This window comes from Diospyros lotus, chromosome 13 (genome assembly GCF_014633365.1).
Source record: "Diospyros lotus cultivar Yz01 chromosome 13, ASM1463336v1, whole genome shotgun sequence".
Taxonomy (NCBI): Eukaryota; Viridiplantae; Streptophyta; class Magnoliopsida; order Ericales; family Ebenaceae; genus Diospyros; species Diospyros lotus.
In genome coordinates, this window is record NC_068350.1 from 9,940,454 (window position 1) to 9,956,704 (window position 16,251).

The 16,251-nt window shown below is 42.8% G+C and overlaps 1 protein-coding gene across 1 annotated transcript; it reads right to left on the reverse strand.

The window, feature by feature from the left end:
- Positions 1 to 10,821: 10,821 nt before the first annotated feature.
- Positions 10,822 to 13,192, reverse strand: LOC127787889 (L-type lectin-domain containing receptor kinase IV.1-like). Its single transcript, XM_052315954.1, has one exon. The coding sequence runs from the start codon at positions 13,181 to 13,183 to the stop codon at positions 11,039 to 11,041; it is 2,145 nt and encodes a 714-aa protein (XP_052171914.1). The 5' UTR covers positions 13,184 to 13,192; the 3' UTR covers positions 10,822 to 11,038.
- Between the last annotated feature and the right edge of the window lie 3,059 nt (positions 13,193 to 16,251).

The following is a 16,251-nucleotide window of genomic DNA, read 5'->3' on the forward strand; positions in this document are numbered from 1 at the left end:
ACTTCAGCAAACTCCAGTATATTTGAAAGATTGACTCAGAAGAAACTTTCAAGAATATAACTTGAGAACGAATCGTCCGAACATAGGTCTAGATAGATCCGGAGTTTTACCAGCTCGTAGACTAACATGTTAGAACTAGCTTGTCGATGATAGTTGTAGTAATCAACGCGAACACTTATACTTAGGCAATTTCTAGGAAATCCCCATCCAGCATGTTTTGACAAAACAACGAGAACCTTACTGAGGTGTATGTAAAGGCAGATTGCCTTGCGATCTCGGCTAACATATAGTGGCTGAGAAGCTTGTTATAGACGATCAGGACGCGTGTCCGGTAGGTCGCGAATAGTCTTATTTAGGCAAATTAAGACGGACCCCAACTGACACGGTTGAATATGCAAAATTTACTAGGATATGAGATTGTGTCGTGGCCTCGACTGGCATATTGAGGCTTTTGATAATTTTTAACAAATTGGGAGTGAACACCCAGGTAGATCGCAGACCATGGCTTTAAGCCAAGATAAAAGGACCCCAGCTAGTGAAAACTCAACTTATACCGCCAAGTTATATGTTCAGGCGGGTCATAGGGCGACCCCAGTTAACATATCATGGTTTGTTATTTCGTTGACTTGTATGGCCTAGATATGTGTCCAGGTAGGTCGCGTTACAGCCTCAGCTAACACCCAGTGGCTTCTACAAGTTTTAATTGAACTAAGAGGGAACACCCAGGTAGGTCACAGACCATGGCTTAGGCTAAGATAAAAGGACCTCGGCTAGTGAACCCAAGCTCAGAGTTACTTGTGGAAGTGGTTGCTCAGTAGGTTCCAAACCATGACATTAAATCAAGATGAATGGTTCTCAGCTCGCAAACCATGGCCTGAGAGAGGGACCAAGGTGAATGCTCAGTTAAGCTGTAGACCGTAACACAATGGCTAGGTTACTTAGGCCCCAGCTTGCAAACCATGGCTTCTCAACCCCTCATTTCGGGGGTATTCAATCGAATACCAATAAGAATAAAGTGCAATAAAAGTTCATAAATTCTAACCAGAATCATGAAGGTTATTCGTAATAAAAAGACAGAGTATAGGCAAGAACAATTACATTTATTTGAAGTAAGGACGAAGGTGTTCCGCATTCCAAGCTCGTGGGAGAGGAAAATCGTCCATGTTTGCCAGATGATATGCTCCGTTACTCAGATTTTCCTTGATGATAAATGGACCTTCCCAGTTAGGGCCTTGGGTGCCATCGCTTGTCGCTTGTGCTCCTGAGAGTACCAGACGTAGTACCGAGTCTCCGATGTTGTAACGTCGGATTTTGACCTTCTTGTTGTAGTATCGTGCCACCTTTTGTTGATAAATGGCGACCCTTACGCGAGCTACATCTTTCGATTCCTCGAGCAGGTCCAGATTAGCCGCCAGCAGCTCGTTATTGCGATCTAAGTTGAAGATGGCCCTTCGGTGGCTGGCCACTTCATTCTCAGCGAGGATCATAGCCTTCGACCCATACGCCATTAAGAATGGGGTTTCTCCAGTGTTGCTTCGAGCTGTTGTTCGATAGGTCCATAGCACTGTTTGCAGTTCATCCACCCAAGCCCCATTTCTAGCTTCAAGCTTTGTTTCAGGGTCTGCTTGATTATTTTGTTGATAGCTTCAACCTGCCCATTGGCCTGGGGGTGATCAACGGCAGTAAAACTTTTTTGGATCCCTATTGACTCGTAGAATTGGATGAATTACTCGCTGGTGAATTGGGTCTTGTTGTCTGTTATTATTTGCTACGGCACTCCGAACCTGCAAATTATGTTATCCCATGTAAAAGCTTGTGCCTTCGCATTGGTGATCTGTGTGAGCTCTTTGGCCTCTGCCCATTTGGTGAAGTAGTCAACCGCCACTATAACATGCTTGCACCCTCCGCGAGCCGTTGGGAGTGGCCCGATTAGATCCATGCCCCAAATGGCAAAGGGCCACGGGATGCTCATCTGCTGCAGGTAAGCTGGCGGAGCTCACGGAACCTTGGCGAACCTTTGGCACTTCTCGCATTTCTTGACTGTCTCTATGGCATCTCGCTTTACGGTGTGCTAATAAAACCCTTGTCGGAGGGCCTTTTGTGCCAGTGAAAGTGCCCCCGCATGATTACTGCAGTAACTTGCATGAATTTCTTCTAACACAGTCTGGCAGTCGGTGCCGTCGATGCACCTCAGGAGCGGGGTTGAGAACCCCCTCCTGTACAGTCTATCATCATAGATGCAATATCGAGCTGCTTGAGCTCGCAGACGACGTGCTTCCAACTTGTCTTCCGACAGTTTCCCATCTTGTAGGTACTCCAGAATGGGAATCATCAATGAGTTTTGGGGCGCCGAGATCACTAGCGTTTCAGCTCGTTGTTCTGTGCTCGGGGTGGCCAAAAAATCGACAGGTATGTCTCCTAAGAATTCTACATCCCGGGCAGTTGCTAAGCGAGCTAATGCGTCCGCATGAGAGTTTTGGGAACGGGGGATTTGGTGCATTTCATATTTTTTGAAAGTGGCTAAGAGTTTGCGTACCTTCTGTAAGTATGCCACCATCTTTGTGTCTTTGGCCTGGTATTCTCCCCGTACTTGGTTGACAACCAGCTGAGAGTCACTGAAGATCTCCAAGAATTCAGCTCGTATTTCCTTTTTTAGGCAGAGCCCTGCCAATAAGGCCTCATATTCAGATTCATTATTGGTGGCCAAGAACTCGAACCTTAGGGCGCAGAGGATTTTGTGACCCTCGGGGCTTATTAGCATAACCCCGGCTCCTGCTCCCTGTTCACTTGATGACCCGTCGACGTATAATTCCCATGATGGTTCTTTCAAGTTCTTCACTTCTTCGTTAATTGGTCCAGTGAACTCGGCAATGAAGTCTGCCAACGCCTGACCCTTTATCGCCATCCTTGGTTTGTACTTTATGTCGAACTGAGCGAGCTTGAGAGACTATTTTAGTAAGCGACCTGAGGTATCTGGCTTTCGTAAGATTTTCTTCAGCTGGTATTTGGTCAGGACTTCGATCTCATGAGCTTGAAAATAAGGTCGGAGCTTTCTTGATGCCATTATTAGACAGTAAGCCAATTTTTCGATTGGTGCGTACCTTGTTTCTGCGTCAATCAAGCTTTTGGAGACGTAATAAATGGGGTGCTACACCCCTTCTTCCCCCCGGACGAGGGCTGCACTGAGAGTCTGTTGGGATACTCCCAAGTACAAGGTCAACTTCTCTCCCTCCTTAGGTTTGGCGAGTAATGGGGCTCATCCCATGTACTCCTTCAGTTGTTGGAATGCGAACTCGCATTCTTCTGTTCATTTGAAGTCTTTCTCCTTTTTTAAAAGCTCGAAGAACGGGGCACACTTATCAGTTGCCTTTGAAATGAAACGGCTCAAAGCCGCGACCTTCCCATTGAGGCTTTGTACATCTTTCTTCCTTACGGGCGATCTCATGTCGAGCAAAGCCTTTATTTTGTCTGGGTTGGCTTCAATGCCTCTATTGTTTACTATGAACCCAAGAAATTTTTCAGAGACTACCCCAAAGGCGCACTTGAGCGGGTTAAGCTTCATCTGATAGCTCCTGAGGACTCCAAACATTTCTCCCAGATCGGAAACGTGGTCCGTTACTTGCTCAAATTTTACCAGCATGTCGTCAACGTATACTTCCATGGTTCTTCCGATCAGTGTCTCGAACATCGTATTGACCAGCCTTTGGTAGGTCGTGCTAGCATTCTTTAATCCAAAAGGTATGACCTTATAACAATAAAGCCCCCGGTCGGTAATGAACGAGGTGTGCTCTTGGTCGGTGGGGTTCATGGGGATCTGGTTGTAGCCTGAATAGGCATCCATGAAACTAAGGAGGCAGTGACCAGTCGTTACATCCACGAGCTGATCGATTCTGGGGAGAGGAAAGCTGTCCTTAGGACAGGCCTTATTCAGGTTGGTGAAATCGATGCAAGTCCTCCACTTCCCATTTTTCTTTTTTACCAGGACCGGGTTGGCCACCCAGACCGGATAGTAGGCCTCCTTGATGAAATTGTTTGCCAAGAGTTTGTCCACCTCTTCTTTAAGAGCAGCATAATGCTCTAGAGTCATTGGCCTCCTCTTCTGGTGCATTGGCCTGTAGCTCGGATCTACGTTGAGCCTATGCAACATGATTTCTGGGGCGATTCCCACCATATCCTCGTGGTTCCATGCAAATACATCAAAGTTAGCTTTAAGGAAATTTGTAAGTTGGGATTTTACCTTGGGGGCTAGATTCTTTCCTAACTTGAGGTGTCTTTCTTTGTCCACTTCACTGATTGAGATATCTTCGAGCTCTTCCATGGGACTGGTGGGTTTGTCGTAGTCGACCTCGCGGGGATCCAGGTCGTGATTAGCCTCCCATTGGCTGGTCGGTCGCGGGCCATCTTTTGCGATGATATTCATTTTTTTTCCTTTTACTCCCATTTTCAGGGTGTCTTCATAACAACGTCTTGCGAGGTGTTATTCCCCCTGTACACATCCTACTCCATTGGGGGTCGAGAATTTCACTGTAAGAGTCCTGGTCGAAGTGACTAGATCCAGGTCGTTCATTGCCGGCCTTCCGAGTACGACGTTGTATGTTGAGGGGCAGTCAATGACTAGGAACTCCGCCAAAGTAGTGGCCTGACGATTTGCATCCCTGATGGTGAAGGGAAGGCTGATCCGACCGATAGGGACCACTGCGTCCCTCGTGAATCCATAGAGCGGCTCTGGGGACGAGCTCAACTATTCTGGCCCCAAACCCATCTGATCGAAGCACGCTCTATACATTACATTTACCGAGCTGCCCGTGTCTACCATTATTCTTCGCACTTCGGAGTTTCCGATCTGGGCCCATATAACGAGTGCATCGTCATGCAGCCAATGAACGTCTCTGGCCTCTTCTTCCAAGAACACCATGTTCTTCAGAGCTGGGCCACCCCTAGATCGTTTCGCGGGAACCAATTGTTCGCCCGACCTCGCCAGCAAGACATGGTTAGCTTCTCATACGTACTTGTCGCAGGATTTGTGGGAAGATCCCGCGAGGTGAGGTCCACCATGAATCGTGTATATAGTTCGCACAGCCGGTAAGCGCTCATCATCAGAGGGGGGCGGCTGCTGTGTCGGTGGCTGGATTGGTTGATTGGTCGGTCGTACCACGTAGTCTTTCAAGCGACCTCTTCTTATCAGATCTTCAATGGTGTCCCTTAGGGCCTAGCATTCGGAGGTGTTGTGACCCGCCTCGTTGTGGTATGCGCAAAATTTTTCCTTGTTTCGAAATTTGTTTGGAGTTCTCCACAGGTTGGGCTTCCCGAACTCCTCTTTGTTTCTTTCCATGGCGAAGATCCTTTCTTGGGGGTCGAACAGGACACAGTAGCTGTCAAAGCGCTGCGACCTACGAGGTCGCTCATCTCCCTCCACCTTCTGAGCTTGTAACAGCCCGCTTTCTTGGGCATGTTATGCCTTAGGAAATTTGATTTGGATTTTTTTTTTTGAACATTATTTTAAAATTCCCTAAGACCGTATCTAGTGCCAGATGAGATATCTAGACTAGAAATAAATGTAAAGCGGAAGCTGAATCGAACCTGCTCATGGTAATACAATTTAATATTTGTACATGGCATTTAATACAAATTAATACATAAGGCGTTTGATGATGGAACAATATACATAAATCTTAAACTAATCATGGTACATTCACTTGCATTTTGATGTCTCGTGTCACTACACATCACCACTCTCTGAATCATCTCTGCAAGTCCCAGCTGGAACGTTGAATGTTCCAGGGGCGAACCCAAGTTAGATGATGAATCATCTAAGTAAGAATACCAAATGCAATGCTATGAGTGTATGCAATGTCTTTCATCGTAGGTGTCAACTACACCCCTCATGCTGCCTATCATTTTAGCGGTCACCTCTTCGAAGCCGGGGTGTATGGGTGCACCCTTGATAGGCCAGCGGTGTCAGTTCGTACTCCCTACGGCCTCACATGCATGTGACCAACAGTATCATTGTGCATGTATGCATTTCATAGTCATGTCATTGATGCAGTCTACATGATGATTTCATATCATAGCATGCCAATATGTTAAAAGCATTTTCAGGCTAATTTGTCTTGATCTATGTGCCAAGCGGCTATTCCTTGATTTCCTTGCTCACGGGGACTCCTACAACATAGATTTATTTTTAGAATACCAATTGCTAATTTTTTTCATAATTTCTTCCTTTTTCTTTTATTCCTAAGCTCTATCTCTTCCAAAATTACATAATAATTATCTAGGCTTCATAAAATTTTACCTTCTTTTTACCAATATTCCTTAAATAATATTCTTAGTATTCTGGAATTTTTCTTGTAATTTTCTAACTTTTAATTCCTATTTTCTCTTATTTTATAATAGCTAAATATGTAATTATTACATAATAATTACCTAGGCTTTCCATTTATTAAATTTCGTTTCACTAATATTTCTCACATAATATTTCTAATATCCTGAAATTTTCTTGGAATTTTTGGAATTAAAAATCTTATTTTTCTCTATTTCCATAATAGAGAATTCCATTTAATAATTAATAAATTTAGCATTTCCAGAAATATTTTTCACAAATATGGCATACATAAAATTTCTTATTTAATAAAACTTTTTACAACATTTTCTTTCTTCTATTTCTATTTTTCTTTATTTCTTTCCTTTTCTCTTTTTTTTTTCTATTTTTCTGATGGGCGCATGGGCTGCACGCGCCATCTTCCTACTCGCGGGCGCGTGCAGCCACGCGCCCGTGCTGGGTCGTCTTCTCCGGCGACCCCTCCGAGCTTCCAAGCTTCAAAACGAAGCTCTCCCCCTCCTATTTTCGACCTCCAGAACCCAAATATAGCATCAAAATTAGAGAAAAATAGCTCGAAATACCTCGATTTAAGGCTTGAACTCTCGGCTCCGGCGAAGTCGCGATTTTCCTGCGACGCTCGGATCTCCCTCTTCGCTGCTTCGTTGGCCTCCAAACTTTCCAGAAACGAAGCCCACGACTTGTAGATCAGAACCCTACTCTCAAATCTCTCAAACCCTCTCCCAATCGACCGATCTAAGCTTTGCAATTTTCGGATGGGTTGGCTTGTGCGAATTAGGCTATTTATAGCCGAAAAAGCACGTCGCTCATGTCAAATCGAAGCCCACGTGGCCGGGACGGCCATGCCACCGATCAATCGCCATTAAAACCCCTCCCCTTGCTTCATTAATTCCCGGTTGCAGGCGGCCATGCGCGCTGCCTGCAACTTCCGGATTTTCCAGATTTTTCCTGATTTTTTTTTATTATATATATATATACGATATACATATTTACATATATTCTTACATTTACATAAAATGATTTCTTTTACATATATACTTTCATTTACATAAAATGATTTCTTTTAATCTTAAATCTAATCACATTAATCTTACTATTTATTTATTTTTTTTTATTTACCTATTCATACATTTATTTATATTTCACATACATACTTAAGCATTAATTTAAACCATAAACTTAATATCATATAGACTAAATTAATTTAATTTATTTACTGAGACTTAGGGTATTACAGAGCTCGCTTGAACACTTCATTGTTTGAGCGCTCCCCCCGAGCTTCCCTTCCAGCGTCTCCGTTATGCCTTCTTTTATTCTGGTTGGAGCCCCCAGCTTCTTCTCTCGACCCGACGAGTTTCTTTGACCCAAAGGCGTCTTCCCATCGGATCTCCTTGGAAGCTCATTCATAGCATTCCCTCAGGTCTTTAACCGGGGTCCTGTAGATGCTCTCATAGAGCTTTTTGTCTTTTCGGAGGCCGGCAGAGATCGCCGTTAGGATACTTTCATCGGAGGGATCGTCGATGTTGCTCACCTTGCGTCTGAACCTGGCGATGTAATCCCTCAACGGCTTGTTTGCTTTTTGGAATATCGTGGCGAGGTGACAAAACGGTGCGAGCTGCCTCCTTAGAGCCCTGTATTGGTTGAGGAACCTCTGCTGGCACTCCTCCCAACTGTTGATGCTGCGTGGTGGGAGGCTCCTGAACCAAGCTCGGGGAATGTCACCCAATATTGTCGGGAAGGCGCGACATTTAACCAGTGAGCTAGTTGTCTGCAAATCCATTTGCACGTTGTACGCATCCAGGTAATCGTAGGGGTCGCTGTCCCCATTATATTGTGGCATGCTTGGGACCTTAAATATCTGGGGGAGGGGTTCGAGCTCAATCTCTCTCGTGAACGGCGTCCTATCCCCACGGCCATTATTCTGGCTGCGGACTCTTTGTCGTTCTTCCAGCTGTCGCACTCTTTGATATAGCTCCTCCACGGTTGAGTCCGGGCCTGCTGATTGTTGGGCCTGTGATCGCCTACTTTTTTCTCAGACTGGGGAGTGGTGATTTGGGGATGGATAGTTATCCCTGATATCCTCTTCCACGGGTGGAGGTCTCTCATCCCGTGGTTGGCGGACCCTACGAGGGGACGCTAGTGGATCATGGGCAGCCCGTGCTTGAGCTTGGGCCAGAATTCTAACCGCATTAGCGAGCTGCATTACCGTATTCTCCAATGCTTCCTAGCACTGCTGCCAATCCCGGATCGTCCCTGTTCCAGCAATTTGAACAGTAGGTTGGACAGGGAATCGCGGTTGTATGCCAGTGGCGTCTCCGACTGGCGATGGTAAAGGGATATCTGCTGTCGAGGCAATGGGTCCTCCATTTGATGGAAAGTCTCGCGGTCGATCGTGGTGATTTTCAGGTGGGTCGATCGCCGCCTCGGAACTTAGAGTATTCCTTCCTCTGGCCATGGCTATTGATCAGAGCGGCCTTTTCCTCTAGCGCCAAAATGTCGACGTTCGATTTCAGCCGACCGTGATTTGTTTTGGGCCGCGGTGAGTAAATCCAAAATACCAAGAAGAAGAAAAGAACCCAAATTTCAAATGTGAGTCAACACTAGAATTTTTACGTTGTTCGGCCAGAACGATGCCTACTCCACGACTGCACTCTGATTATTCTCTTCAGAATGGCGGTATCTGATTATTCTCCTTGTCCCTGCCCCTCATGATATCTATCATTCTTATTTATACTGATGGGCTTTTACAATTTAGATAACATAAAGAAAATACAATGAGTGTATAATGGGGGACAAACAACCCTTATCGCCTTCACAAAACCAGGAGTGGGATCTTCATTACGAGGGGTATGGGCTGTTGCAGATAAAGTGAACGGACCCTACCTCTAACTTCTCAGCAGCTTTGCCACTCATGCGAGCTGGAGGTTTTAGGCCAGCGATCTGGATGGTCCAGCGATCTGGAGGATATTTTCGGGAGCTCGTTAGTCGATTGCCGGAAGCTCATTGGGGGGCTTATCGGGAGCTCGCCAGATGCTCGCTTTACGAGTTCCGGATTTTGGTGGTGGCTGGACTTTCCTTGACGAGGTCGTCTGGGCCTTCTTGGCCTCGGGTGATTGGGCTGGTCCATCGGACCGAGTCTGGTCCATGCGGAATGATACAGGAAATACATATAACAGATCGTATCGCTCAAACCAATAGCAAAAACAAAAATTAAATGTGATTTAACGTAATAATTTTTGTCCACAATCCCACCATAGAGGTATAATTCACTTAGCAAAGCAAACTAACATCACGCTTTGAGAGAATTGGTTGCACCACATACTGAGACTTTAGTTATCAAGTTGTGAATAGGCACATAATTACAATAATAATGTGAATATTTCTGTTGATTAATTATTAGGAGTGGTTCACCAAATTCTGAACAAGAGTTGGCTATTTATAGACACCAAATCACAATCATAATAAAATTAGATTTTTCTATCCTATCATAATCACTAAATTAAAATCATCATTTGATAAAGATTACGAGAAAGACTTTTTTTCTATCAAATTAATCTTATCGAGTAAGATAACAATTTTAATCAAATTAGAATTAAAGAATTATCCTAACAACATTTGTTTATTTTGGTATAGTAGTGGTCTAATGGAATTTAAGTATTCATAGGGCAAGGTTAAAGCAAAAATATTGATTAAACCTTATCATTAATTTCATCTATTGTAATTTTTGGGATGATCATTCTTGTACGGCCCTTTATGCTCGTACTCTCGATTATGCAAGGAGAGATAAATTACAAATTGAGACTTTAGGCGTAAGAGAGAAATTAAACTCATGATTCATCAAATTACACCGACATATCGTTTACTCTTTTACGATCTGATCTAATAGCTTCATCTATTGTTATTCTTGATTGCTTTAAGTGGTTGCTTGTGACATAGTTCACAAGATAAGGACGAGAAATCAATCGCGCTGTCTTTAATGATTAGAAATAGCTAATCAGGGGAGATTCATTGAATTTAAAAGTGGTGCATTGTGACACTGCGGGAGAGAAAAACTGTTCTCTGTGTAAATACCTTGACTGGAAAAAAAAAATGTAAATGGTGTTTAATCATCCATATAAAAAGTTTTTATTTTAAATCATAAATTGGTTTGAAATAGTTAGGTTATTTCTTTCACATGATTGAGTTATGAAGCTTGATAATTATAAAGATTTATATATATATATATATATATACAGAGAGAGAGAGATGAATTGGTCCTTTAGTTCTAAGAAATTAGGCTGAACACAGTACGGAGAGGCCAGGAGGAATGGTCATTTGGGCCATTTGTACTCTTGAATTATAAAGGTGATGTTCTACCAGAACTTTTTTTTATAATGAATGTCCTATAAAAAATGTGACATCTTGTATTGCTATAACCCAACTTGATAAGCCTCTTTACTGAATCACAGTTAAGCAAGCAAAGGGAAACAAAGAGAAACGAAGTCTGGGATGAATCTAAAATCTCTCTGCAACCAAATCAAACTTAGTATTACATAAGCAAGAGTTTGAATGAAAGCAATAGAATTGTCACGTAAGTTTCAGGGTGCATGCTATGCTGATGCCTGAGATGTACCAGAAGGTAAGCTAGCCAGGGCTAGGACCTCCTGCAGTTCACAAATACTTACTTGTAGTTGGCTATTGAATTGATTGCACTGTATTCTATCACCTGCCTTCAGAGAGAAGAGATTCTGCAACGGAGGATGAGGGTGAAGTTACTGATCTCACCGTTGAAAATGGACAAGAGAATGTGAAATCGTCAAATGGGAACTCCATGTCAGTGGATGAAAAGCCAAGAGAAGTCAACTCTGGAAGAAGAGCACCCCCCTCCAAATACTGCACAATTTGCCTCATACTTGGCCTAGCCATAGGCTGAGAACGAGAGCAAAGCAACCCAAGCTTCAGCACCAACTCTGCTTCCTCTGCTTCATAATCACCCCCCAGATTAGGATCAACTGCCCGGAGAATTTCCCCGCTGCTCCAGAAGGAGACTACCCAATCAACCAAAATAGGATCATCGGTTGGCGCTTGAGGCTCTATCGGCCTTCTCCCACAGGCCACCTCAAGCATGAATGCCCCGAAAGCAAACACATCGGTTTGTGTCGTGGCCTTGCCGGTTCTACTGTGCTCCGGGGCAAGGTAACCGAGAGTTCCAACCACACGGGTGGTTCGGGGCTCGCTCCCATGGTCATACAACCTTGCGAGGCCAAAATCTCCCAATCTTCCATTGAGTTCACCATCCAACAACACATTGCTGGCCTTGACATCTCTATGGATCACCACTTGTTCCCATTGTTCGTGCAGGTAAAACAGGCCCGACGCCACACCTTTGATGACTCGAAACCTCTGGTGCCAGTTGAGGGTGAACTCTGGCTGGTTATGGAGGAACTTGTCTAGGCTTCCATTCGGCATGTAATCGTATACCAAAAGGAGCTCCCCTTTGCGCCTGCAGTATCCCAAGAGCTGTACCAAGTTCCTGTGGCGCAGCCTGCCCATACTTACAATTTCCGCCACAAATTCCCTCATTCCTTGCCTGGATTCATGAGAAATTCTCTTCACAGCAATCTCAATTTTCGATTTGGGTAGAATCCCTCTATACACTTTCCCAAAACCCCCACTCCCAAGAAGTTCCTTGTCTCTAAATCCTTTGGTGGCAGTGTATAAATCCTTATACTTAAACCTATGAGGGCCATATTCAAGCTCCCAATCTTCCAAAACTTCTGCAAATTTCCTCTTCCTTCTAACATAAAAAACTAGGCCGAATATGGCTGAATATACTGTCAGTACGGAAATCAAGGGCAACCCAATTATCAAAAACTTGGATGTCTTCTTGGGTCTAATCCGAGGAAGCTTAGGCAGCCTAGACAAATCAAGCCCTTGAGCCTGGCCTTTCATCTTAAAGCTCCAACCCAATAAATAATGGGATGCTTCCACTGAACCAGTGGAAGATGAGAAACCAATGTACATAGTTTGGTTCAAGATTGGTGAAAGATCAAAAGGCAGAGACAAAAGAGGCTTACTTGGCTTGGCAATGCCAATAGGAGCCATTGTGACATCAATTCTCTTGTCTTGCCCGTCATATTCCACCCACACTTGCATTTTTTTGCCACTGATAAGATTCAACCTCTGAAAGTCCTCACGACCATTTTGATAATACCCTGCTGTGTGAGCTTTAACAGAGTCCAGCCCATTAACATCAACGCCAACATGGTTGTTATCGATGTCGTGGAACTCTGTGCTTTGAATTGTGTCAAGCTCCACGGCGAACACGTGGTTGGTGGAGTTGCCATTGTTGGCCTCATTGAAGAGGCCGAGGTACTGGCTGGGGAGGGCCCCCGGGAGCCCCCTTGTGGGGGCGATGACGAAGGCGATCCCGTGGCCGCTCAGAGTCGAATACTGGGCGCTGATGGCGAAGACGAAGGTGGTGGAGAAGGAGAAAGCGGAGGTGTTTGATGAGGCTTTGAAATCGAGTGGGGCCGGGAAGAAGGCATGGCCGGCTTTCTGTATGGTACCGTTGGTGAGGGCCAAGAGGCCGTCGGGTTTGATCTCGGCTATGCCGTCGAGGCTGAGGTTGTCTGATCGGAATCCCTGGAAAGCGAAGCCGACACCTTCTTCTTCTTCAATGGCCGCTGAGCTCAGAAGAATGGAACAGATGAGTAGCACTGCAAGCTTGACAAACATGGCTTCGATCGGTTTCAGACCAATTATTGCATACTGAATAATGAATGGTATCTTGGCATGCTTCAGCAGCCTCCCACGAAGATTTGCGCTTATAACTTCAATCCACATCATTTCGGAAGTTTCCCGCATTCAAAAGGATAGCACTAGGCGGTAGCCACCGTTCTTTTTCAAACTTGAGGATAATAATGCACAAATAAATAAATATATATATAATTTAATTTAATATACAGTGATCCAATGACTGATGCACTCTAAATTATTCTTCTTAGTTATTCCTTATTTAAATTACTGTTTACTCTCACGAATTTCGACCTTCTAAAGATAACGTGTTTGATTAAAATTGTACAACAAAAGCTTAACATACTTAAACTGACGTGTTTATCCTATATATGTGCCCACTGCTAAATTGCCATCTGGACTTATATTTTGTTGCAGGTTGCCCCTCCCCCTTGTGTTGTGTGGGTTGGTTTGTGGCTTAGTTAGAAGTGCACGTTTCTGGGCAAAGACCAAGATGGTCAAAGCCGACAATTGAGAAAGTAAAAGAGAATCAGTGAGCCTGCCCTACATCATGCTTAGATGAGAAATTGAGAAAAAGTATTGAGGGAATAAATAGGTAGAAATGGAGGGAGACTGCAAGAAAGAATAGAGGGAGAATAAAAGAGATTGAGAAGGAAAACAGAGAATCAGGAGGGAAATTAGTGGTAAAATTTGAGAGAAATTTAATTTATGATTCTATCATCATCATATAACTAATTCTCTAGATTACAGCCTGTTTATAAGCTTTTTAGGTAAACATACAAATCAATAAAACAGGGAGCTATAACCATTAACTGATACATATAATATCATATATACCTAATCTACCACCATTGGAGTCCCCAGACAACATATCACTGCATCTGTATGATGAGCCATCTGATTTCTGGCAATTGGGACACGAATGTCAGCTACATAGCTAGCCCATCGATTTCGGCATTTCGCATGCCTCATTTGGACTGCGGAAGTCAGTGGGCCTCAACGTGGAACACTAATTAACAAACAAACGGGACTATTTCCGTTTAATAATTAATTAATTAACCAACCTACCAACAAAAATAATCGGTTGGTGACAGTCGTGGAGCGTAAGAAACATTCCCGACTTTCTTGGCACCTTCACAATTCAACCCCTTTGAAAAGAAAAGCACTATTATTGTATCATGTTTTTGGATATGGTTTCATTCTTTGTAGTCAGTCTCCTTCCGTCTCTAAACTATCGGAATCCTTTTATATAATTCTGTTGTCAAAATGTGCACATGACAAGAATTAAACCTAAAACCTAAAATTTATCATCTCTCTCCTTACTCTATTATGCTGCCTAATTTAGACTTTGAAGATTAATTATTTTTTTTCCCCCTCTTGATGATTCTCTACTTTAATTAAGTTTCACGTGTTATATCATCAATTGTGTAATCTTAATATGAATATATTCATGTGTGTACAAATTAAGAGTCCTGTTGTCAAAGTCAAATAATGATCATAGTAAGTGGACCCATCACTCTCTTATATTATTTTAGTACGTGCAAATATTAATTTGTTATATTACATTTAAGGATGAAGTAAAGTGGGTACCCACAAATTTAGTGAAGAAGCAAGTGGGAATGGTAATCCTATCTAACATCTAGTCTAGATCAAGAAAACAAACAAATAACATATCAAAGATATGTAAACTAAAAGGTGAGCGATGAACGATTCTAATCCAAGTGCAAAGGGGGCCTCCAGATCAGTGATGGATTAATGATTCCACCGCCTATGTATGCTGTACTGTCACGTGATATGTAATACGATCGTCATTGTCAGCTTGTAAACAAAGGAGTGAATCTGATGGCCGTAAGGTACTGAGAGTGGTTGGAAGTTTTGGAGATTTGTCATTGCTATAGTTATGGTATTTGAATAAATAAAGTTAGAAATATTGATAATCTGTAATATCTGGATGATTAAAACAAGGGACAACTCTCTTCTAAGGGCCCAAGCATTATGTGAAATGTCACACACTTCCAATTGCCGCCTCTCATATCAAGGCGCCTTGGCCTTGTTGCTGTGCCGTGCGCCGCCCCAAATGCTCCAATTTCTCCCCTTTATTATATTAAATTAATTAATCTCCTCCAATTGACGCTTCCTCTCTTTATTAATTATAATCGGCCGCCGCTTCAGTCCTCCGTCGTTTCTTTCCTTTCCCACCTACTATTCCCTTTATAATACTCTATTATATATGCATGGCCGCCCTTGTGTCTTCCTCAATTCAATTGAATTCCTTTCTTCCCTCCACCTTATCCCTCATTAAATTTGGATTCTCTCCTAGCCAAATTCCTCCTTCTTAATTGAAATTAATTCTTTAATTATATTATAATCTTAATTTTAAAATTAATATTATAAATTAATTTATGATATCTTTTTATACCAAATTCTTCGAATTAATTTCTTTTACTTGATTCCTACAAAAATAAATTTAAATTATATAAAATTCACAATTTAATTAAAAAAAATAACACAAAGTTAAATTTGAAATTTAATAAAAATATATATATAAAGATAAGACCTATCATGTGACACCATGCAGTCCAACCATGCCACCAACACCATGCTTTGTACAAATTTCCCACGAACACTACGTGGAGATGCAAGAGATTGATTAGACACAATCATTGAAATAGTATATCTAAATTTAAACAACTAATGGAACAGTTCAAAAATATATTTTAGGGAAATTGAGTTTTGAAGAAAAGCAGTTCTTATCTATTTCAAATAGAACCCAAGTGGTATGAGCCATTGAGGCAATTTATTTTATTACTAGATTTTGTTGGCATCAACAAATTAAAGGAAAGGGTAACCATAGTTACCCTCACCGAGGCTCTTAAAAAGACTAGGTTTGGCTTTTCTTTAAACAAAAACAAACCAAAAACATTGATAGAGTTGTACACTTATGGCTAATGATGTATGTATATTGAAGAGCAAACCAGTGTTACCAGCGAGACACCCATATGGAGAGAAGAGCAACATTCTAAAATGCCTTCTTAGAGGGACAGACCTAGTAGTCAATGGAGGCCCAAGCCCCAGAGGTCCTGTAATCGAGGGCCAATATTGTTCACTCCCCTCAACAGAACCCAATTCTAAATCCTTGCTGAAATTAACATTTGATGGTCAAGAATAGTCTAGTGGGG